Raw genomic sequence first — 26124 nt, forward strand, 5'->3', positions numbered from 1 at the left:
ATAAAACCTTAGTTTAAAATTCTCAAGCAGTGGAGGATCCACTACACTTCTAAATAATGTGTTCCTATAGTTAATTATCCTCACTGTTGAAGAAAAAACGTGCACCATATCTTAGCCTGTTTTTGTTACGCCTTTTTACCTGTACCTAAATACCAGGCTTTGCTGTGTTGTTATGGACACATAGGCCTTATCCTGCAAGGTGCTTGGCATAGCTGAACCTCTCAGGAGGTATTTTGCAGCTTTGGGCCATAGGATTAAAGACTCCTTGTGGCAAAGACTTGTCTTTTTTAAAAAATTGCATGTAAAGCATCATGTACATTCCTGACACTGAAATTAAAATGTCAGGAATAACATCTCCAAAATAGGTGCATGGTAAAGAATTTAGAGAAAATGAAAAAGCAGATGTTTATTTAGGTGCTCAACTGTTAGGCAAGCTGAAGAAAAAACAGAATTTATAGTGTCAAGTTTTGTGTCACTGCATTTGTTCATAATTCTAGAAACATTTTGAGAAAGGAAGATGGGTTTATGCACAGGGATATTTATCTTAAGAAGCCACTTAGAAAAGTAGCCAAATAATAATATGGGTAAATTATCAGTGTAGCAGGCAGTGTGATACAACAGTGAACAAATGTCAGGGAGCGTAAAGACAACACAATAAGATCACTTGCTTTCAGCTAAATTCATGTTCCAGATTAGAGGCCAGCATAGTAAGATAGACAACAAATAGGGCCAGATTCACCCCAGGCTCTCCACCAGACCAGCAATACTCAAAAAGGTGTGGTATGAACAGGGAGGGACATGGCTAGATATGGGCTGACACAATATGCCCTGATTCATCAGGGCCCTGCAGCAGTTTTAACCAGCTGGACATTTTAAAGATCCTTTCTCAGGGAGGGGCTCCTCACTGGAGTACCTATGGTTTAATAATAGACTAAGTGACATGCCCCATTCACATAATTAAAGGCAACATTGATTCAGATGCTGATGGTAAACTGAGGAATGTTTGCATATTAAATCTGTGATAATTTTAGCCATGCCTTCACAGGCTGCCAGAGCAGACTGCACCTACAGAATCATCTTTGTCTCACTTTGTCTCTGACAGGTGGCTTTTTACTACTTTAATGTCTCAGTGACGCATTAGGGCAATAAAAAGTAATTTATAACTTTTATGATTACTATAAAGCAAATGATGTTGTTGTTTCAGGAAAGGAAAACAAGTGATGTGTGACACATAGAGGCATGAAAAGATAAAAATGGCTATTTTGGTTCAGTCATCACTGAAGATGATAACAGTAACACAGTACTTAATGCGATACCAGCTAAAGAAGAAATGGAGGTCAGTAAGCAGAAACAGGAAAGAGGAGATAAAAAGAGTACCCAGAAAATGTGCTCAAGCATACAGAGAAAAACTATAGGAGTCAAGACTCCTGGGTTCTGTTCCTGGCTGGGCTATTCAGAGCCAGTTATCTCACTTGGGTGTGCCTAGTTTCCCCTACCAAGTCCACTGTACCAAGAAACCTATCTAGATCAAATTAAGTCTCCTCTCATGTCACACAGTTCTCTACATCCATGACTACTTCAATTCTAAATGCCTGCCTTAGAAATGATCTTGTGCCCCTGAAAATGTTAGATGGGGCTTCTTTCCTGATACTTTTAACCCTTACTTCCTTCCAGAGAATCCAGAGTGATATTTCCCTGTTGACATTCCCTTTCAAATGTTTGTGTAGACGTGTGTAGGAAATGAAGAAGTTTTGAACTCTTGCTGGCTTCAAACATTTTTGTATCATTTCTTGGTACTTCACAATGGCAATAAAGATGGTCTTATGGCTAAACACTCTTTAGAGATCTAAAGATGGTGGTTAAGCTCTATCACAGACCACGAGGCAAGGTTTTTTGTGGATGATATTTTTTATTGGACCAAGAGCTGGAAGGTATACAAACCTCTTTTCAGGTACCCTCCCTCAGGGTACCTTTCCTTCATATGTCCCACTTATACGGGTAGTACACCAAAAAATATTACCCACTAAAATCCTTGCCTTTCACATTTTCCTGGACTATCATGGCTATAGCATCACTCCAACTCCATCTGATCTTGAGCAAGTAAACCAATTTCTTATCTCAGTTTTCCCATCTGTAAAAATGGGCAACATATTGATTTACCTCACAACACTAATGAAAGGCTTTCTGCATAACTCTTCAAGTGATCTTAAACCCTAGAACTGAAGCCACAGCAGTATTCTTATAAAACTGAAGTAATGGTAGTGAAAAGTACTCTATATGATGATCTTTACTTCCCATGAAGTGATGAGTCCAGGGACACCACATGTAACCACATAACTATGAATGTCAGGTATGACTCTAGTTTTTTATGCTTATGGCCAGTCCAGATGAGTGCGGACATGCAGTATGTGGCACAGCAGACCTGTCTGTGGTGCTACACACTGCACATGCAAGTGTTCCCCATGCTGCTACCTTGCAGCATGAGGCGGGGGGGGGGCTGACCCCAGGAGTTCCTCGGCTAAAAAAACCCCACACCAAAAAAACGGGGGTAGTGCATGTGGCAACAGGGCACTCCACCCAAAACCAGAGCCTGGCTGGCCAGAGCCACACCCCAGCTGTTGGCCAAGCTTTCTGCCGTGACCACAGTCCTGGGAGACCCCCAGGGTCCCAGGTAAGGCTGCTGGGGCCACCACAGTTGATGGCCACAGCCTCCCCTATCCCACCTGGGGTAATCTGCCATGCGCCAGAGCGCACGTGACATGGGCATTCCCTGAGGATAAGTAGCAGCGACACAATTTACCGCCAGGGAAACAAACATCCATGCTCATCAGGACATACCTTATGAGTCTTAACTATTATCCCAACTACCAGAAATCCCAACAGAGTGGTGCTAGAAAGATTGTGATGTATTTACTAGTCTATCTCTAGTACTTCTGACTTGGTGGTGCTCAACAAGCAAAAAGGCATAGGATCCTGGTACTCACTTCACTGCTGAGATTTGATCTTCAACTTCGTAGACTCCTAGTCTTCGATACACTGCATGTAACATCTTGTCACCTTGATAAGCTGTCCCTCGGCCATCCACAAGAACAACTATGATCCCCTCTTTGCTTACAAGATAGGTTATCCAGCTAACACTAAATGTGGGCCTTACATCCTGAGTGCAAGGGCCTCCATACCTAAAGGAAATAGTTAAAGATTCTCAGATTCATATTTTATAGATGAACTTTCTAGGTTGAAACAAAACTTTTATCAAATACAAGACATAAATAATATTCTAACTAAGGCTCAGGCATCTAGAAAGGAAATTTTTTGAGTCCATAGTCCTAATGAGCAGCCTAACAATATCTTGAGAAGGGAAATGTCTGGAATATTATACATCTGCCTCACATTTCTCCACATTTGTTTTTGTATGAGGTAGAACAAGTTCATTGTGTTTACAAAGGAGAAGCAGGTAGATCTTCACCTTGATGTTGCTGTGAGATTTCACTAGCTATAATCCATTGCTAATAATACAGAGCTACTGTATTTACTCAATTAGAAGACAAGGCTTTCCCCACCATTTAACATGGGGAAAAAAGCCCTTCACCTTAAAACGAAGCATAAGGTAGCAGGCAGGCAGGCAGCTGCTGTGCCCCAAGCCCAGGTCGGAGCCAAAGTCAAGGCCAGAGCAGGGGCTGGGGCTGGGGCTGGAGCTGGGGCCGGGGCTGGGGCTGGGGCCAGGGCCAGGGCCAGCCTCCAGTGCCTCCCCCCATGCTGCTTTTTCCTCTCTCCCCCTCTGCTGCACTCCTCCAACCTTTGCTCCATGCCACCAGGCTCTGTCCTTGCTGCAGCCTGGCCCTATAGCAGCAGTACCAACTCTGCACCGCTGTTACAGGTCCAAACTGGTGCTATGCTTCATGCCCCAGGCTGGGCAAGGGGGGTGTGTGGAAGGGCAGGTGGTGGGGGAAGAAATTTTGGAGGAGGTGAAGATGGGAGGACGGGGCAGGGACCTGAGACTGAGGGGGCAAAAGTCGTGTGAAGGGGGTGAGGGAGAGGAACAGGGCAAAGGGGGAATTAGGGCAGCCTGAAGCTGCAGGGAGTGGTGGGGAACAGGCAGCAGAGGGAAAACCGCCTGCCTCTCTCACTGCCTGCCTCACCACCTCCACACTGCCTGTCCCACTACTGCTTGCCCCCCTTCCACTGCCTGCCCTACCATAGGGCCCTCTACTGTCCCACCCCCACACCTGCCATAATAGTGGCCCCCTCATCATCTCTTCCCCCACCAGCTGCGGGGATGAGTTTAAGATGATCCTCCAATAATTAGATTCAATATATGGAAAATTATAATCTATTTATAAATTTTCTATGGATAGAATCCAATTATTGGGGGGTCATCTTACATTCAGGGTTGTCTTGTATTCTGGTAAATATGGTAGATTTAGTCATCTGTTTCAGTCCAGAATGAAGGGCACCATATGGCAGCACTGTTTCTGGAGGAACTTTGTTAAGGCATTAAACCTCACAGCCACGCTTCCTCCCTGCTTAGCAGGCCAGTAATGGAGGGCACAAAACCAAGCCTCCCACTTTCTCCTTTCTGCCCCTTCCTTTCCTACTTGATTACATGGAGGAAGGTAGCCAGACTCTACTTTCCCCTGCAACACCTGGAGCCACATTCTGAACAAGCAATCCAGTCTGGAAGCAAGACAGTACGAGGAGTTTGCCTTCCCTGTACACTTGAGTAAAGGCAAGGTATAATCTAGGAAAATATTTATCATTTTGCTTAAATATACAAGATTGAGTCATACCATACTTTCTCATGTTATAAGCGTGAAACCCTATATACTATTTTGGACAACAAAAAATAAATGATAATGGTATGGAATAAATGGAAGAAGCAATGGAACTAACAACCACAAATGATTACATTCCCTAAAATCATAGAACTGGTGTGTTTTACTTTTCTTTTGTATGCTAATGCATGTTTCTGTGAACTGTATGTGAACTGTAATAACACATGCCCTTTCTGACAATCAGGCTGTTAAAAACAACAAACTAAAAATAAAAGTTTACATACACCTGAATTAGCAGAGGATACTTCTTAGATCTATCAAACTCTGGGGGTAAAAGCATCTTGTACCACAGAGCTAAAAAAAAGACGAGTTACAAATATATCATTAGTGGTTATGATGATTCTGGTATGCATGCTTCATTATTTGTGAGAACAGCATCTCAAATGAGTCAGTGAGAAACATGGTGTTTGTGAATTCTGAGTAAAGAATAAATTCAACATTTTTTTCCTTATTTGACTGCTTTAAACAATCTTAAAGTAATGAAGTGTGCAGGTTTTTTTTTCTTTAAATTGATCAACATACAATTATTGCACAGAATATCAGGGCCCAATTTCTTCCGATATCTGGGAAAAAATGAAATCAGGAAAAAAACTCATCTCTCAGTGGGATATATAAATTCAGGAAACTTTGTATCGATTCATTACTATAGAAGAATGTTATTAAAATTGTTAGTGATAACTTCAAAATACAAAGCCTACCTTTCAAGGTATTAAACTAAGTATTACTGCATGGTTGAGAATTTCAGTATCACTTTTTACAGTTACCACAGTGTACTCTTTTTCTTTTTTTGTAAGATATTGAAGGATTTTGAAGACATATACAGCTGCAGCCTTTTGCTTCTTTGCAGTAAGGATATATTTTATAGACGGTAGAAGCAGAATGTTATTTTGGTAAGTTGCCTATAGTGAATTAGCATCAGAGGCTAGGGACAGATATTCAAAAAGCTGAGACTGAACTAATTCAACCTTTGCAGATTAGTCTAACCTGCCTAGGCTGAACTGGTTTGTAACAGGACAAACATCCCCTCTGGTCTGAGGCAATGCAGGTACATGACTGCAGTTGCTCAGGCCAGGCACTGGAGGACACTGGAAAGCACCCTCCACGGTAGGGAAGCTGTGCTGGGGCAGCGTGGCCTGTCCAGACTGAACTGGCCAGAGAGAGGTTTAATTCCTCCCTCTTTATCCCAGTGGCAGGGACCCGAGCCAGGTCTGCTGGGTGCTTCCCCACCTCCCTGCTCCTACAGCAGTGGGGCCCCATGTCCCCTGAGGCAGAGCGGGGCAGGAAGGAGAGTTTGTCTCCCCTCTACCCCCCGACCAGCACCAGGGTCTGCCTGCCATTGCCCCCACACTCCCTGCCCTGGAATAGGCCCCCTGCTGTCCCCTCCGCTAGATGATGGAGGGAGGAAGAATCAACCCCCACCCCAAGGGGCCCTGCTGGCCAGCATCTGGCCATGGCCCTGCCCCGCCACTGCAGCAGGAGAGAGCAGGGCCCTTGTTGGGGGCAGAAGACCTTGTCATAATGTGGGGGAACACAAGCCCCTTCCTGGCAGGGGTGCTGTGCTGCAGGGCCGGCAGAGCTGCAGTGGGCTGCACGTGGCAGCACCAGGGTCCAGAGTGGGCCAGAGCCCTGCAAGCCCCCCACAGCACTGCTGCACTCTGCAGAGCGGCCCCCACTGGGAAGAGATTTATGTTCTGGGAAGCCATGACAGGCTGCCTATCACTGTCACTCGCCGCTTGGCACTTGAGCTGTAACTGGAGGCAAGGCCAGGCCCCCGCTGCTTGGTCTATACTCAGGGCAAGCCCCTTCTCAGCAAAAGGAGGCTTATTCAGCCATTGGCCCTGAGCACAGGCTAAGCAGTGGCTGCGGCCGGGCCAGGCTGACCCCACTGTGGTGCCAGCGGCCAGAAGCTGCATAAGCCCCCTCTTGCCAGGAGAGGACTTGATCCATGCACAGAGAGGCTACTGGCACTACAGTGGGGTCTGTCCAGCCTGGCTGCTGCTGCTCTGTGCTTGGGGCCAGCCTCCTCCTGGCAGGAGGGGGCTTATTCTGGCACTGGCCCTGAGCACGAGCTGAGCAGCAGCTGCAGCTGGGCTCAGCAGGCCCCACTGTGGTGCCAGCGGCCTCTCTGAATAAGCCCCCACCTGCTGGGAGGCAGCTGGCCCCGAGCACAGAGCTGTGGCTGGGCTGGACAGAACCCACTACAGTGCCAGCGACTTCTCTGTGCTCAGGTCAAGCCCCCTCTGGGCAGGACGGGGTTTATTCAGTCGCTGGTTGCTGGCACTGCAGCAGGGTCTGATCAGCTTGGCTGCAGCAGCCACTTGGCCTCTGCTTGGGGCCAGTGGCTGAATAAGCTCCCACTTGCCAGGATGGGGCTTGCTCTGAGCACACACCAAGTGGTGGGGGCCAGGCCCTGCCCCTGCCTGGCAGCTGGAGTGGCAAGCAGTGAGTGACCATGACAGGCAGCAACCCGTCACGGCTTCTAGGAGTGCAAGCCTCTTCCTGGTGGGGGCTGCTCTACAAGGCTGGCAGAGCTGTTGTGGAGCGTGGCAGTGCTTCAGGGGGCTTACAGGGCTCTGGCCCGCTCCGGACCCCTGTGGTGTTGCGCACAGGCCACTGGAGCTCTGCCGGCCTTGAAGCACAGCTCCCGCCCCAGGAAGGGACTCACGCTCCCCCACATTATGACAGGGGCTTCTGCCCCTAACAAGGGCCCTGCTCCCTCCCACTGCAGCAACAGCATGGGAGCATGGCCAGGCAGGGCCCCTGGGGCAGGTAACAGGGAGTGCAGCAGTGAGGGTGGGCAGACCCAGCTGCCAGTGTGGGTAGAGGGGAGACTAATTTTCCTTTCTGCCACCTCTTCCTCAGGGGCCATGATGCCCCACTGCTGCAGCAGTGAGCAGGGAGTGCTCAGCAGACCCAGCTCGGGTCCCTGCAGGTGGGATAGAGAGGGGGGACTAAAAACCCTTCCTGGCTAGACCCCTGTCCCTGTCTGTTCCTACTTTAGCTGGGGAGCAGAGAGGAGGGGTCATCCTGGCTGGGCTGGAGCACAGAACCCAACCCAGAGAGCATGCTGGGATGCGGGGGGTCTCTGGTTTTACTTAAACCAGCAAGGGGTCTGGGACAGACATTGCATAAACCAGTTTGAGCCAAATCAGTTAAGTCTGGTACTACATTTGATCAGGCTTATCTCAAACCAATTTCAGCCATTTTGAAACTGGTTTATGTGTACTGAATGTCTGTTCTGTTCCAGGTTTAAACCAGTTTCTGATCACTTTTACCAGTTTATGTGTAATGTCTGTCCCTAGCCAGAATGAGGAACAGCAACTCACAAGTTTTGATTCCAAATCTCTTGCATGCACTCTTAGACACTACTTTCTCCAACAAAATACGTATAAAAATAATAATATAAAAGAAAATGTAGAATTCTTACTTATTCCATCCACTTCAAGTTTATTAATTTCCTCTTTTGGCATTTTGATATTTACCAACTCAGACTGTAATTCTGAATTGTCTTCCATGATTCTCAGCTCTGAGTAAAAGACATTTCCATATTAGCAATCAACGTACTGTTAACTCATCTCTGTTATTTAAGACACCATCATTTTGTTTGTGACTAAACTAAACCGAACCAGAAGATGATAAAAACTCATACAAATAAAATAATGAGTTTAAGTAAATGAAATGGGCTTTAACTAGCAAATATATCTTGGGACAGATGCACAGTCCTAAAACCAGTGTTTCATCTAGCAGCCCCTGGCCGATAGTGGCTCTATGTGCTCTATGTCACTTGCAAAGCACAGGTGGGCACCTAACTCCTGAGGGACCTATTGCTCTAGGCTGTCTGCTCTGCTACATCTGTCACTCAGCTACCATAGTGGGAAACTGGGAGAGAGTGCAAGCTGTACTGTGTGTGGCAGAGATACAGAGGTGGGGATTATCTTCATTCTGTAGGACACAGCTTCTTCTAGTCCCCCATAGGGCCTGACAGGGGAGGCTGAGGAGCCATTGTGCATTATTACCATCTTAGTTCAACCAGGAAAGAAATGTTCAGAGTGAACATAGTGCAGTTCTTTCCCCTCTATTAGAAGCCTTACATAACACAGCACTACCTCAGTGCCAGCTGAGTCACATTAGGCTGAAGGAGTCAGGTGTGTGGGCATAACCATTTTTCTATGATCCATGAGCATGACCAGTGCCATCCTGGCACTGTATCATTCAAAACATGGCTGTGAAGGCCTACAGAGCTGGTCTAGATTACGTTGTGGAACAAAGTCACTTGGCTAACTTCTTGATCACTTGGCAGGATTACTATCCAGGATGGGGGGCTTGTCTACATATGCATTAATGCGCTTTTCCTAATGTTAATTAAATTTAGTACCTCCAATGTGAGGTACTAAATTAATGTGCATTAGGCTGCGCTAATGTGGAGCAGCATAAGTGCATGTTTTTTAGGTGATGCTCAATGCACAAGTAGCCTATTTTACTGTACATTAACATAATAGCACATTTTTATGTGCTTCTTTAATGTACAGTAAAAAAGACTACTGTGCATTAAAGCACATGTGTAGTGCCCACTGCATTGGATGGCATAGGTGGATTAATGAACAGGGAAGCTGGACAGCCCAGCTCTCATGGGGGGAGAGGGCCTCCATTTTTGTGCTTGCCAACAACCCCCGTACATGTTAATTCACCTCTATTTGAAGGTGACCAGTCAGGCTACCTTCACTGAAAAAGGTTGGCTTCCTGTCTGTGGTGGTGGCACAAACTATTGGATTATGGTAGTTTCCCTATTTGAGGAACTAATAGTTCAAGTTTCATTCCTTTGCCTCTTACAGCTTTTTCTATGGCATCTTTTTCTCAGTGACTTCAGAGTCACTACTGTTAGCTCTCATATCACGGTCCTTTGCTGGGGGTCATTTTTCTTAACTGGTTGTCTGTATTTACATATAAACCAGATTATTAACGAATATTCTTTATGGGATAAGAAGTCAGTCTGGGACTGCTATTTTTCTCTCTGTCCACTTACCCCTTACTCTTTTCGTTTCCTGCTTGCAGTGTGCCTCTTGAAACATTTATCTCTAGTTATGCTATCACCATTTAGTGGGTTACTGCCCATTCTACTTTATCTTGACTCACATTGGCAAGATACGCTGCACTTCCTTATATTTGAAATAACCATTCTCTGTTTTTCTGTTGTGACTTTTTCGAACTGCATCTAATTTCAATATAAGCAGGGTCATTTTTGGCTCTTTTTTTAAAATCAAGTGAAAACCAAACTTACTGATATATAATTAGAAACATTTAATTAAATCAAAATTGTAAAAGTAATTAATAAAGAAAATAATTTTTAAAGTATTGTTAATTTGCAACGTAGATTGTAGAAATTACTAGTTGAAATGAAAACTTGATTGTCAAAATGCTTTCCATTACTGGGAATGGGAAAAGGATATTGTGCATAATGAAAATCTGTGACCTGAATCTTCCCCTTCAAATTGAAACAGAACCTTATTTGACTTTTTGAACACTTCAGGAAGATTTTCTTTGTTATTTTACAGTTTTGAAAACCATTTCCAGGTTCTGGAAGTGCTGAAATAATACTAGAAACACTGAGCCTCACATATTTCTAGCCAGACTGGGCAAAGGACATACCAGAAGTCTTACAAGAAAGCTTATTCTTACATATTTGCAGATTTGCTTATTCTTACATTTTTACAGGTTTGCAGATCCAAGAATTCCAGAAAAAGACTGAACAAGCATCCTGACCTTGGGTATTAATCCAAACTAGTCTGAACTTCCTGGTCTGTACATTGCTAAAGTAGACTAGGGACAACCCAAGGAAAGCTTCTAAACTGGCATGTATCAATTTAGCTGCATGAGTCCCATTAGAATGAATCATTAATAATGTCATATTACCACCAACTACAATGAAAATAGATTCGCTGCTTCATCTTGTGCCACCTATACCAAAACATACTCTGAGCATGCCCTAAGAGCAGCTAATTTGAGCAAGGAGTATAAAGATTAACAATATGCTTGAAGAGACAAAAGAAGACAGTTTGAAAATATTTTCTTCTAAGAAGCCCTTTCGCTGGTCAAGACACAAGAAAAGCAAAGATAAAAGTCCATCCCATGAAGCATTTTTACCTAGTCTCAGAGAACTACATATTTATAATGAAACACTGTTCATCATTGCATACAGTTTGTGTGCTTTGTTGAGGAAATGAGAAAGGATACTTAATATGCCTGACTTCAACAAACCACAGAATGTCACAATTTATGCAAAGATAAAAATGCTTCATGCACTGAGTACATACAAACCCCTTGCAAAAGGAGAAAATAAATGAACACTGAGTTTGTGCAGCACCTAGTACAGACCTTAATTATTTAATACAAATTAATTCTATTAATAAACATGTTAGATTGAACAATCTTTTACAGCTTTAAACATTTTTGGGGCCAAATTTTGAAACGGCTTAGAATGCATAACTTTTGTTGAACTGCACAGGATAAAGAGATCTTGCAATCCCATTGAATAACAGGGTATATGGGAACAGAAACATTTCTACTTTATGCTTGTGCCTCAGTTCACTGGCAATGTGTGTGAATTAGGAGGGAGTAGAAACTCTAAACCCTCAGAATCAGACCTGTCTGTGACTTTGCCAATGAAATGCTTTTCAGTGAAAAATGCTAATTTTGTAATGGAAATTTTGTGCAGGAATGTGCCATCTTTAGTAAAGGTTTTTCAAGTTCTGGAAAGAATTTCTGGTCAAAATGTGGTTGGGTATTCACCAGGCTTACATCTCAACTTAACTTGATTTAGAGCAGGGGGTCCCAAACTGTGGTATATGTATGCCTGGAGGTATGCAAGACATCTCTTGGGGGAACAAAGGAGAAATTGTGTAATGGTGGATTTAATTTTCATTATAATAATAACTGGCATCTAAGGAGTTAAAATATAAAATGCATGCTGGAAGGGGTACGTGGGCAGCTGGTAAACCTGGAAGGGGGTACACAGTGAGAAAAAGTTTGGGAACCTCTGATTTAGACCAACAATTTGAACCTCAATCTGTCACATGGAGGGTGAACCTGCTACCTTCCAGGCTTTGGCTATGCTGGAGCTGGTCCTCCATCAATTTCTCCTGTTGAAGCTATTCCCTTTGACTAAGAAACTGAATATTTATTGGAACAGGTATTGGGGCCTTGTCTTCCTACATATCAAGTTTGGTGTCTTTACAAGGGGCTACAAAATCTGGGGTTTTTCCCCCCTCCTCTCTCTGACACAATGTCATGTGGACATTGATACTGAGATTCATGTCCCTGAGCTGAATCAGGTACAGCAAAGACTTGTACCTCCATCTTCCCCATCCCCTATAAGTGCCCTAATCACTGGGATATGGACTGTTCCATGTATGATGTCTGTCTACCTCTCTCTCATTTTCCATGAATCAAAAAAAACCTAAACAATCTTAAGTTCATTTTAAAGTGAAAAAAGGAAAACTATTTCACAGGATTGGAAATAATGTGTTTCCACAGTTCTACTCAGGAACTATCCACTGATCATTGCCAATGCTCATTAAAGCTACTGATTATAAACAAGAAAAAATATATGAGGGTGTAATAGAAAACTGGATTCAACAATAATGCATAAAAAATACAGGGCATTCAGATTTCACGGTGATCTCTCAAAAAATTGGGTATTATTTTAATTTAATCTAATTCAAGCATATGGCCAAAAACATTTTAATTTTTAATCCTAACACCATATTATGGGAGTTGCTAATTTAAGATTCATGATAAAAATAATGGACAGAAGTATACAGAATATTTTCAGTACCTCTATCATACTGGGTCTCAAAAAGAGTGGAAATAGGAATGCCTGGACCTGTTATAAGAGTTAACAGAGAAATACTGTTTTATATTTTGAAACATAACTGGGTGAAGTGTACAGTTAACATTAAAATATCACTGATAAAAACTAGCAAATAGCCCAAATGTTGCTGCAGAGACATTTACATATAGTTTTCTTTTGTTCTTTCACAAACAGTAAATATCACATTTAAATGATGTTTCACGCATACATTCATTAATAACTGTTACTTCAGTCTACGCATAATGCATGATATGACCACACTAAATAAATTAATAATTTATCATTTTTAAAATATTTGTACAGTGTTGCTTCAAAAACTAAGTCCCCCCCTTTCTTTTTTTTAGTTTAAGACTCTAGCTCTTGTGGTTGCAAAGAATGATTTCTGGAAGTAAACTTAAGTTAAACCATCACAGTACTAGTCTGTTGGATTTTGCACACAGGCTGAAGCTGAAACAATACATCTTCCCAGTCATCTCACTGATGCATTTACTTAGATGTCCTCCCTCCCTTTTTGTGTCCTTGTGCCAAGGTATTTAGCAGAATTTACAGATTTCATTGTGCTCCAGCAGTGTGGGTTGGGGAGGGGGCACTTTAATTAGAGAGGCTTTTGGGAGCCACTCTAATTCAAGCACCCACAGCATCTTGTGTATTCAGCTTCAGTTAAAACTCCCCAACCATCATTTTGAAGAGTGGGGATGCTGAATATACACTCCTGCAGACACAATTAATTGAGTCTGTTCCAATGCGCTGTAATTATAGCATGTCGGAGCAGATGTCTTGCATGTCTACAGGTACCATTAGATGCCTAAAGCTGTTGATTTAAATATCACCACTGTTATTCAAAGTCACCTCCTATTCATCTTTTTGTAACAAAATCCCCCAAATCTTCCTCCTATTCTGTCTAAATCATGTTTCAGCATGTACTAATAAGCAAAATATATTTTTAATAGAAAAATCTATGGGTTCATGAAAAACTAGAAAACTTAATTTAATAAAAAAAGATATCATTATAAAGCATACTAATTTTGCTATGCTGAGTGAGAATGAAAGAAGTGGAAAGAGAGGCAACATTACATAATTCTAGGGTTCCCACTGTGTAACATAGGAGTCTTTGATGCAGATGTTACATCAAAAGTGCTGCTTAGAAAATGGGGTCTTGGCCATTACCAAGCAGTAAAGTACTAGGGAGAAAAGCAATCTTTAAACTTTTCAAAGAGATCTTCTTGTCTTTCGACTAAGTGACATCCAGCTAATATCTAAAGGTGCCATTACATAAGGTGAACCCAGAATTAACAGTGTGAAACAGGCTCCTGAGAACATGTCACATTGCATTTGATAAGGTGAGTGGGTTTTGTGTGGTGACGACAATATCAAGTATTCTTTGTAGAAATGATTGAGAGGTGTTATCATTCTGTTACATTTGCTCCTCTGCTTAGCGGGGGCTGAATTTATATAGCTAAACATCCAATTCAGACCTTGAAAGATGGTAAACTATTCACAGGCTAGGTAAAGCAAGAAATGTATATATTTCCTCTTTGAATGTTTATACTGTGACTTTACTGTTCATTTTTTTAATGCTCTGAAAATGGCTGTATACCTAGATAACTGAAATCAATTGGAAAACTTCCATCTGTTTACTTTAATAGGGCCAAGATTTCACTTTGCTTCTTTCAAAGCTGTGTCAATTGTGTCAGGCTTATCCTTGAGCCTCACTGAATTTATTTCCAGATATTCTACATTTGTCATTAAAAACTGTATTACTGAGAAAATGTTCAGTGCTGAGACAAATTTTGCCCTGGTATGATTCCTACTGACTTCAGCGGGAATTGCTTCTGTGCTTGCCACTTCTGAATGTGGTCATCTATATTGGAATCAAATGTACAGCTCACTGGTTAAAACAAAAACTTGGGGTCCCTGGTCCTTCTTCAGTAACATCATGATTTTGCTCTCAGGCTTTGGGGACCGTTTCAGTTCATTGGATAAAATTTTGTTTTTCTCTTTTAAAGATTTTGACAAATGTGTTCTATCAAAAAAGATGTTAACATTTCTTCAAAGTTTATATTGAAAAACATGAAAAAAGTTTCAGCCAGAAAGCATGTTTTCCCATTTTTTTGCCACTAAAATTTTTCATTTTACAATCCTTGCTTACAACTGTCAAGTTTGAATGACTGCTCTAAACAGTATAATCTATCTCATATATCCCTGAAAATATGATTGAGAATCTTCTTAGTAACACATTATACATACCATAACAGATTAAGGCATAGTATTTAGCATTGTCACTGAATCTTGCTGTATAATATTGACACCTTTCTTTCCTTAGATTACAAGTAATGCATTGCTTCCTTGGAGGCTTGGTTCTAAGGTTGATTCTATAACAGCAGTAAAACAAAATAAAACAATATGATTTTGAACATTTAGATATAATTTTCTAATCAGTGATTTGCAGTTTTTTCAAAAAATAATACTGTTTGAGACAATAGTTCTGTCCACTTTTCAGATATAGTCTTAAGTCTTCTGCGATCATAGTTTTGAAGAGGCTTTAACTTAAATGTGCTAATTTTAGAAAGAGGTAGTTAGTAGGGTTGTGCGAAGCTTCGGTCACTGATTTAATTTGGCGGAGAGTCAACCTGATTTGGTGGCTGGATCTCTGAATCTGAAACAAATCAGGAGATCCTTTAATCTCTCCGAATTGAATCGGAACCCTTCAAATCAATTCAGAGAGATTTGATGATTCAGACATAGACACAGCTTTAAATGTTTTTTCTACATACCTCAAGGTACTAGGCAGCTTGTGAATGCTGAGATGCTGGGGCAGATGGAGCGTCCCACGGGAGTGCAGGGGAGGGGGGGCGTCCCCAGCATGCTCAGCGGCGTACTCAGAAGTGGACAAGAAGCACTTCTGGTCCACTCCCGGTTCCACCACAGAGCGCATGGGAACCCTCCCTACATCCCCCAAGCTTGGCGACTTTTGTCTCCTGGGTGTGGGGAGGCACCTGGGTTCCTCCTATGACCAATCACCAAGCCGAGGAAGGCATGGGAAGGGGGGGTCCCCGACACACACAGCGGTGGACCCAAAAGTGGACCGGAAATACTTCTGGTCCTCTTCTGGGTCTGCCACCCAGCACACAGGGGGGCCCCTCTGCACTCCTGTGGGACGTTCCATCCACCCCACCATCTCAGCATTCACAAGCCACGTCTGGTACCTCAAGGTATGTAGAAAAAACATTTAAAGCTGTGTCTATGGCTGAATTGCTGATTCTCCAAATCAGCATTGAATCTTCAGATTCAGATTTGGCTGAATCAAATTGAGACAGTGATCTGAATCTGAAGATTCGATTCTGATTAGAAGAATCAGTGCTTTGGCCATTGGCACAACTTTATATGGTTTTTCTATGTACCTCGAGGTACCAGGCACAGCTGATGAATACTGAGATGGTGGGGCAGATGGAGTGTCCCACGGGATTGCAGGGGGGGGTCCCCACGTGGTTGGTGGTGGACCCCACCCGCAACCTTCTGGCTTGGTGATCAGCTGTGGGGGGGACCCTGGGTACCCCCCCAGACCCAGGAGGACCAGTCGCTGAGCTGGGGAGCACAGCAGGTACCCGCACACTCTACAGTGGACTCAGAAGTGGACCAGAAGTACTTCTGAGTCCATCATCGAGTGCACAGGGGACCCCCCCCCCATGCTCCCATGGGATGCTCCGTCCACCCCACCATCTCAGCATTCAGGTATTTTCATAATAGGTCTCACATAAATGATTGGATGATTTCCATTACTACTGCTATTAAGGGTCAGTTTTTTAAGTCTAACCCTTTCTTTCTTTTGTTTTCCTTATGGGTGACCAAATAGAAATTTCTCATTTTGGGTCAAATGGAATGTTTCATGCTGAATATAACAAATTTAAGTCTTTTCTATTTTGGTAGAAACACTGAAAAAAATCAATTTGCTGTCATCTGAACTTCTTTATGGTTATTTTTTGTTTCAGCTGTCAATAACCTTACTCACCTTTGGCTTTCTTTCCCCCTGCTTTTTTAACCCCTCCCTTCCCTGCTTTACCTTTTGTTTTCCTAATTTCTACCTATTTCTATTCTCACTGACATCCTGTCGCACTTTTAGTTTCTCTCATGCATTGGAGTCTCAGAACAGCAGAGACTTCCTATGCCTGAACAATGGTGATTGTGCCTGAAAGCTTGCTAAGAACTTTTCTCCAACTACTCAGTTGGTCTAATAAAAGATATCATGTCTACTTAAAAAACCCTGCCAAACTAAAAATACGCCATGTTGATAGCACTAATCCCAATTATTTTTGTCCCTTCAAAAATGTGGGCATGGCAGCTAAGGTAATATGTATAATAGTCCACATTCATGGAAAAAATATCTGCACATAAAATGTAACAGACAAATCAAAACTTTAATAAAGTACTCCTTGGACATGTCTGCATGAGTTTTTACTGCAGAGTAGACTAATTAACTCTGCAGTAAATGTCTCAGCATCTACCTATGCAGGGCTATTAGGCTGGAGTAAACTAATACACTTCGCAGCAGGGTAGTACTTGTGAATGCAAGTACTATCCTGCCGAGGAGTTTTTTTTTTTAACTCTGCAGCAGCGCACATATAGAAATTGATGCAGCTGGATGGGGCATGAGGGTGCTTCAGTGCAAGGATTGCCCAACAAGTAGTCCTACACTGAAGCACACTTGTGCCCTAGCCAGCCCCTCCACAGCACATTGAGAAGTGTTGAAGCAGCCCTGGGATGGCAAGCTGACCCCCTGAGTGGTAGTGGATGGGCCCTTCTCGACCTGGAAGGACGTGGGAAGTGGGGTCCCACAGGGACCTTGGGCCCGCCCTGTTCAATATCTTCATCAGTGATTTGCATGAGGGGGTGCAAAGCACCCTGTTCAAGTTTGCTGATGACACTAAGATGTGGGGGGATGTGGGCACAATAGAGGGGAGCAACAGGCTACAGTTGGACCTAGACAGGTTACAAGGATGGGTGGAGGAGAACAGGATGGGGTTTAACACAGACAAGTGTAAGGTGATGCACCTGGGGAGGAACAATCGGCACCATACATACAGGCTGGGGAACTCCCCTCTTGTCAGCATGGAGGTGGAAAAGGATCTGGGAGTCATTATTGACTCCAAGATGAACATGAGTCGGCAATGTGGGGAGGCGGCTAGGAAGGCCAACTGCACCTTGTCGTGCATCCACAGATGCATCTCGAGCAGGTCCAAGGAGGTGATCCTCCCCCTCTATGCGGCACTGGTCAGGCCGCAGCTGGAGTACTGCGTCCAGTTCTGGGCGCCGCACTTTAAAAGGGATGTGGACAGCATCGAGAGGGTCCAGAGGAGGGCCACTCGTATGATCAAGGGACAGCAGGGTAGGTCCTATGAGGAAAGGTTGCGGGACCTGAACCTGTTCAGCCTTCAAAAGAGAAGGCTGAGGGGGGATCTTGTGGCCTGTTATAAACTGGTTAGGGGGGATCAGCAGGCGCTGGGGGAGTCCCTGTTCCCCCGAGCGCCGCAAGGAGTGACCAGGAACAATGGTCACAAGCTGGCGGAGGGAAGGTTTAAGTTGGACATCAGGAGGCGCTACTTCACGGTCAGGGCGGCTAGGGTCTGGAACCAGCTTCCATGTGAGGTGGTGCAGGCTCCCACCCTGGGGGTTTTTAAGAGGAGGTTGGATGACCGCCTTATTGGGGTCATTTGACCCCAGTGCTCTTCCTGCCATGGCAGGGGGTCAGACTAGATGATCTGCTCAGGTCCCTTCCGACCCTAGAAACTATGAAACTATGAGTCCCCTGCCAACTGGGGCTGCTCCGACTCGATTCAACATGCTGTGGTCCCAGGCACATATATCAATACAGTGCCCAGGAGCAATAAGCTCCACTGTGATATGCCCCAGAGTTTATTGCATCACATTAATAAGTATGTGTAGAACTGCCCCTTGATATATCCTTTCTAAAGATCTCAAAACTGTTCTCTTGTCTATACAGTGTCTCTTTTTTATATTATAAATCCAGATCCTATCTGGTATTTCTTTAAATAAGATTAATAAAAACCTTACTTGTAAATATTCCGTCTTCCTGGATAGCCTTCAAATTCATTGCTTGAATAGAATCTGTAAATTCATTCACATGTTAATAAATGGCCCGTGAAGTCATAACTTAGGAGTTATCATCAGGCACCTAACAGAACATCCTTGATCAAAAAGTTGTGTTTAACTGAGAGTTTAGTTTCTGGGTTTGCTTGTGCTGGAACAATGAGATAAGCTCACTAGCTTCTCATTTGTCCAAACAAGGATTTGATCAAACCTTGAGCAGATGATAAAAGAAGCATGCAACTTACAGTATGGACATGTAGATTTTAGCCACTTTAAAAAGGGGAACCAGAGCTGCTGCTCTACAGTACACATCTGCCATTAAGCTGTAATTGTTAGGTCTGCATGAGTTTATAAATTACACAAACTTTATTCTGAATAGTAGGGTTAAAGTTAGAGAAGTTTTGCTATACTTTCATGGATAAAGAATTAGGCATATACAACAGTTGCCTCATTTTATCTTATATCAGTATCTTTTAATAGCAATATAATTGTTACATGTCTATACTGTTAGTTGTTTCATTTAATTTATATGTGTTAGTTGCTACTTGTATCATATAGATCTACCTGTGAGATACAAAGCTAATCTGAATTACTAAATATAGCTCAGATTCAGCAAACCATGTACTCAGTTTTAAGCATTTAAATCCTGCTTTGTAATAGAATTACTCTTATACTTAAAATTTAGCAAGTACTTTAGTTCTTTGCTAAATAGAGGCCTAGAGGACTTGGTTAGTAAAGAAGCTTAGAAAAAAATGAAAAAGCATAGGCTTGGATTTTCAAAGGTCATTCAAAGGAAGATACTGTATGCAAAAAATGTGCACTAGATCTGCACACAAATATATCATGGTTTTGTACACTGACTGGAGATTTGCACTACAGCTAAGTATAACCATGTTTATTGCCAAATCCCTGATTTGTGTACATAGTTGTAACTATTTGTAAAATTCCACACAGGTTATATGTCTCCCTCCTACTCCAAACCAGGATCTTGGAGACTAAAGGAACTCTGCAAAAATGAATACTGCTGTGGTTCCTTTTTATTGACAGCATACATCACATAAGTAACACTTACACTGCATCATCTGTTACTCTGAAAATGTATATTGCCTCCCATTGTCCACTTGTAATCGGTATTGCATTTTCCTATAAAATAAATTCAGTTATGAATTACTGAATAAAACAGGATTATTTCAGGAACCTACAACAGATACTAAATTAATGAGGCTAATCCTTCGTTTGACGTACCACTGAGCCATTGATGTAATGAATATGTTTATAACCGCTCTTGTCACTGAAAATTTTGTAGTATGAATTGCTGTCAGATGTGAAATGCGGTGCTGAAACAAAAAACTAGAAGAAAGGAACAGAAACTGTTGAGACAAAAGCAATGATAACAAGAACGTTTTTAGCAGTGTATGATATACAGATTATAATTTGCACATTTAAAGCAACAACAGAGCATTTCACTGGCCTCCCTTGTCACAGTGTACATTACAGCTTCTACTCTGTCATGTCACATTTCTTAACTGGTAATGTGAGCTGCCAGCGCACATACATTCTATACTGCACATAAGTAGAGTAGCGTGAGTGTGTATGTGTCTTTGTGGATTGATCAATTTTTAAAGGTTCTCTTCTTAGTAGTAAGAGTTGGTGAATTTTATTCTTTAAAATTAAATTAGTGAAAAGTGTGGACTGAAATACTTAACCACTGACATCCTCTACTTATCCTTCAAGCAAGTACACCACTGGGCAGAGATTGTCCAACCTGCCCCATACTGATCCAGCAATGTGTTTGTGCTCTGTTCAGTCTCTAGAGTTCAGTCTCAATTGTTTATCAAATCTTGGTTATCTCTGCTTATATTGTCAACAAAGGAGCCAATTATGAAGTTTTGATTATTTTTAAAAAGGATACGTGCCCATAGGAAAGTTGTTTGTAACAAGCATTTCACAACATATCTGCAAACAAATGCTCACTAGATAGTGTGATTTTCCAACACTTAATTTAGATTTAAACCTATGAACAAAAGCTAAATTATTCTGCAAGTCATTATGAATCCCCTTAAGCCAAGGGGATTCAGAATGTCCTTCTAAGGAGTAAAGGGCATGTCTATACATGATGATTTAAGGTGCATTAGTCATTTTTAAGGTGCATTAAGGGTGTGGATCTACAAGTGTATACTCTTAATGAGTCTTAAAAATGGGAATTTTAGGCTTTTGTGCATAAATTTGATACCTGGAAAAGCAGGCATCAAATTTAGGCGCAAATAGCTACAGCACCTTGACACATGTGTAGACATGCTAAGGTGCATTAATTTATTGTATACTAACTTTAGTCCCAAGTCAGTACGCACACCGCATTAATGTGCCTTAGCATGTGCATGTGTAAACACGCGCCTAAAATTGCCTTAGGGCAAATGCACATTAAGTTTAGGTGTGCATAAAAGCATATGTAGACATATCCAAAATAAAGCAAAATTCTTTTGAAGAGTTTCCATAAGTTTCTACAGCAACCTGTCATCATGAATCCAGAAGAAGAGGTAAGAAGAAAGAAACAAAATAAAGTATCTTATCCTGTTGGATGCAGTTTTAATTGTAATAATGTCTGTATACTAAAGAACTGCACTTACTGAATGTGGAAGTCTTTAGTTAAACCCAGTACAAGACACAGTGTGATGTCCCCTACAATACATACTGGTAAATCTTGAGAAGTAATGTATGTATAATTTTACATCTGATTGAAATATACTTACTAATGTAACTTGATGTCTATAGACTTTATCTGCTTTGGATTTAGAGTGTGGGCTTCTCAAGGCAGGAATAAGATCTTCTTGGACATTTGAATGCTTCAGTGCCACTGGAAATGTTTTTGATTCCTAGCCAATATCAGCTACCCACATATTATTTACCTCTTGCCTAGATGCCTTCTCCCTTGGTGAAGAAGAGCACTAAAGTACTTTTCTTTGGGTAAATGTGATATCTTTTATTAGACCAACTAAATAGTAGGAAAAATTGTTTTTTGCAAGCTTTCCGGCACAAACATCCTTCTTCAGGCATAGGGAGACGGGTGCTTGTGCCTGAAAGATTAAAGAGAGCAATTTTTCCAACTTTTTAGTTGGTCTAATAAAAGTTATCATGTTTATCCAAAGAACCTTGTCTGCCTATGCCCCTAGACCAACATGGCTACAACCAACACCCCCTAAAGCATTGTTTGCATTCTAGAAACATTATGCTATTATAAAATCATCTGGAGGAATAGGATATACTGCCAGTGACATCAGAGAAACTTGGCTTATCTCTGTCCTCTGTTAGCATAATTCTTCTAGGAATTACCCTAGTACTGTGCCTCAGCCCTTTCTTTGTTTTGTTGCTATGGCTTCCATTCACTTAAATCTACCAATTATTTATGCTGAGACATGCAAAAAGAGCTTAAGGGAGTTAAGAAGCTTCCTTAGGTAGCACTGAAAATCCCAGAGTTAAAGGCATCACATGTTGTAGTATTGTTCTGTGCAACTCAACATGGTGCCACTTTATTCATAGATCAAATATTACTGTGAAGATAAATAAATGTCTATAATATTTAATGAAATCAAAGTAAAAGAAAAAAGAGACCTACTCCACCAGCCCATCCTGTTCGACTCTCTTCTACGTGCTGTTGGTTCTGAAAAACAAAATCAATGACATAACCTTTAGGATGTATAAGAAAATGCATAACTCCCTCACTGAGATGAAAGATCATCAAATAAATATGAAGGTTGCAAAATGAATACAAAAAGACTGAAATCCTTTTAAACTTCAAGTCACTCACCAAATAAGAAGCTCCAGGTAAGTTGGAAGAATATCTGACATAAACAGGACTATAGCAGCAGTATTACAATAATACAAAGTATTATTTTTAAGTGGTTGTCATTAGAAGTAAATAGAATTCAAAGTGATGATACTGTGCACTATATTTTCAATGAAAGCTTGAATTAATGAATGTTTAATCTCAGAACATTTCTTCACTAATAGAAATCAATCTTCTCAGGAATAATTATCTTAAAATAGTGAGCTAAATTCTCAGTAGATGTAAAATGGCACATCTCCCCTAGTTTCATTAAGGCAATGGTTATTTACATCAGATGATGCACTGTTTTTTTAAAAATAAACACGAACTCATCTCATACCGTCTTTTTGTTGCTGCTGTTAATTATAAACCATACAATTTTAGGAGCCATTTATATCGAGGCACAGTAGAGAATGCTTAAAACATTGGCTAGCCTTTCACATTGAGGAACATCAAATTTTCTCCTCTGTAGAAAACTAAACACTATCAGATTGTGATTTCATTTATTAATATACATGTAAATTCAGAGACACCCCATTTAATTTGGTGGACTAATTCTGGAATCATACCACTGTAACTGAGATCCATACCTTCACTCCCACTGCTGTGCCAAAACACTCCTCCTTAACTGGACAGCGTGAGCCCAGACACAAGTACTCAGGTGGGCAGTCCCAGTGAAGTAAATTACATAATTTAATTCATATTCATGAAGTTAATGACCAAAGTTTTACAAATAATTCCGAGTGCATCAAGTCTGGGCTTACTAAGCTGAGATGCCTGAACAACACCTGATTTTTAGGCAGCATGTACTCAACATTTTCTGCAAATGACACCTCTTTAAGATGTCTCAAGATGGGCACCAGTGATGTAGAACTAAGAATTAGGAAGCAGAAGACAGGCATCAAAAATGAATTTACTTTTGAAAATCTGGGACCTTGGGACTACTGATGCTAGCAAGGAATTTCAGATTTAGGCCCTTAAACAGGGTTACTTTGAAAAAATGCTCTATACTGCTTTAGAAAGGACAAATACAAATTAATCAATTCTTCTGGCAGCTCCCAAGATCCTTTTTCATTTTTAGGTTTGGTTTGGTTTAGAGAGTTCCAAATGCATTTACAACATCTTCTAATGACTTTTTCATTGCAGAGAGTAATGCCATTGTTTGATGGGACTGAATGATTTACTGGTTAATAACAACAATTCTGCAAGAGATTCATACTTTTTATTTTATAAATTAGTTATTTTAAGCTGTTAATTTAAAGACACATTTCTTCACAGTCTGGAGCCCTGCAAAATGCTTTCTGAATAAAGCATTTTGCATTTCTCATCCTTAATGTAGTTATATTAACGTTAAAATTATGCCTTTTCCTCTTGTGGCACAGTCCTGAAAAGAGCTGTGGACCCTTAATTCTGTCTGATTCCAAGGGCAAACAAGGGCACTCAGTACCACAAAAGAGTGCACAGCACCTTGCAAGATGGAGCCCTTGTGTAGAGCTGTGTTGTACCATTAATTTAGGAGCTTGTTTTTGTTTCTTATTAAGTGTAGAATATTAAGTGGCAGGATTTTATAAGCTAGTAAGTATTCAAGTAAGAGAATACATTCAATGCAAACTTTACTTGTCTCTGCCTACTAGCATCTCACAGAGTTGGATCACAATTTAAGGCCTAATCCAGAAGTGCTTTAAGTAATTTCAGTATAGGCCAGGTGCAGACATTACGCATAAACCAGTCTAAATGATTGGGAATCGATCTAAATCCATAACCGTCAAGAAGTCTTGTGCATCTAGACCAGTCTAAAAATGGTGGAACCCAGTCTAAGATAGATCTGGTTCAATGTGCACTAAGATCTAATCAATTTAGATTACATTGGTGAATCAAACTTCCATACCAGATCCCTTATTGATTCAAATTAGGTTGCTGTCCTCCAGGATCTAAGTCTCCTTTGCAGTTCCCTGCAACCACTCCCCTCACAGGAAGGCATGCTAGTACTTGGTCTGCACTTGGCTGCTCTGGCAGAGCACCCAGTGGGCCTCACTCCTGAGCTCTCGCGGAGCAGAGCCAGAAAGACCTTTTCCCCAGCCCCACCTCCTGTCTTCCACCTGTCAGCTGCAGGCAGGCAGGGAGGTGGGGAGAGGAGGGGGAGGAAAGGAAGTAATTTGTGTCCCCTGGACAAGCCCCAGAACCTGGGTACCTATGTCCCTGGCCTGTGCCCCACACCCCATCACAAAATACCTCATGATGTACTTACACATCTGAAACTGAGCCCAAGAGAACCCCTGCACAATGTCCCCAACCTGCAGGCCTTGGTCAGTGCAGAAAGCCTGTGTGCCCCCTAACACAAGAGGGCTAACATGTATACTGTTCACTACCAATCTAACCTAGGCTACCTACAGAAAACCATGTAACTTACATCAATTCTACTTTGGGCTTTTTGAACATCTGTGATAAGCCATAAAGTTGCTCAAAGATGGGCCTCTTAATGTTCAGCTGTTTACATTTGAGTTTTGAAGAAAAGTATCTGATCTGCATTTCATTTCTGTATTTCCAAATTTTATTTATGGAATAGGCCAATCTTTATACAGGAAAGCCTTCCAGGTGCTTACAGATACAAGCAATGTGCTGTGTCTCCATTCCTGATTCATTTGCTTCTGTTTGATGAAGGCCCTGATGCTGCAAACACTGAAGCATGCATGGAACTCCTTACTTCTATGAGATTATGTGTAAAATTAAGTAAAGATCTGTGTGTTTTACATTAGCTCCAATCCTAAAGGCACACTTTACATGCTTGATATTATCCTCTGAGTACCTCCAGTGTAGTCAAATTGACTTCTATTGGAAAAAAATCATAGGTTAAATTGTTTACAGGACCAGGGCTTTAGAAATTACTTATAAAACATATATAAAATCATTTTCAAACACCTAGACCACAGCACTGCTATTGCACATTATATTCTTGTCAGAATCTAAAAACAACAACGACAAAAAGAAAGAAGTATTTTTGCCAGTGGAAATGCAGAGATACACTTCTCCAAGGCAAATGGAGCTAATGCTTCACTCCATCTGTTCACACTCCTTCAATTGGCCATTTGTGCAAACTTTAATATGATAAAAGCCCTATATCACTGGATAAATATAATATTAGGGAAGCATCAGTAGTGACTATATATTAAGGGCTGCATAGAGAAATGCAATTAAACAAGCGTTACAAACACAATCCTCCATGATGACAATCACGCTGGCCCTGAGCCAACAAAGCAATCAAGCACATGCTTAACTTCAAACACGTAAGTAGACCTATTGAAATCCACAAAATTAGTCTCATGCTGAAAATTAAGCATGTGCTTAAGTGCTTTGCTGGAACTGTGCCAGAGTGGTTAAACTCTTGCCAGACAGAGCCCTAAACTTCTTTATCATCTAAATCCCTTTGATTTTCTAAAGAAACTAAAATATTTAGTCCTCAGAACATATGCAACTGACTGCAGCATGGAGATTCAGTT

At 41.7% G+C, this 26124-nt stretch overlaps 1 protein-coding gene across 1 annotated transcript in view; it reads right to left on the reverse strand.

Annotated features, from left to right (window-relative positions):
- LOC109301509 (prolyl endopeptidase FAP-like) overlaps positions 1-26124 on the reverse strand; it is a 65497-nt gene that overhangs the window by 16722 nt on the left and 22651 nt on the right. Inside the window, exons 12-20 of the mRNA XM_019522710.1 lie at positions 22418-22462; positions 20050-20154; positions 19877-19947; positions 18769-18822; positions 14947-15071; positions 12664-12711; positions 8260-8358; positions 5057-5126; positions 2985-3179 (exon numbers count right to left, since the gene is read on the reverse strand). Of these exons, the coding sequence (XP_019378255.1) occupies positions 2985-3179; positions 5057-5126; positions 8260-8358; positions 12664-12711; positions 14947-15071; positions 18769-18822; positions 19877-19947; positions 20050-20154; positions 22418-22462 (812 nt within the window). The remainder of the gene's footprint in view (positions 1-2984; positions 3180-5056; positions 5127-8259; positions 8359-12663; positions 12712-14946; positions 15072-18768; positions 18823-19876; positions 19948-20049; positions 20155-22417; positions 22463-26124) is intronic.

This window comes from Gavialis gangeticus, unplaced genomic scaffold, assembly GCF_001723915.1.
Source record: "Gavialis gangeticus isolate Ggan-Ray unplaced genomic scaffold, GavGan_comp1, whole genome shotgun sequence".
Lineage (NCBI taxonomy): Eukaryota > Metazoa > Chordata > Crocodylia > Gavialidae > Gavialis > Gavialis gangeticus.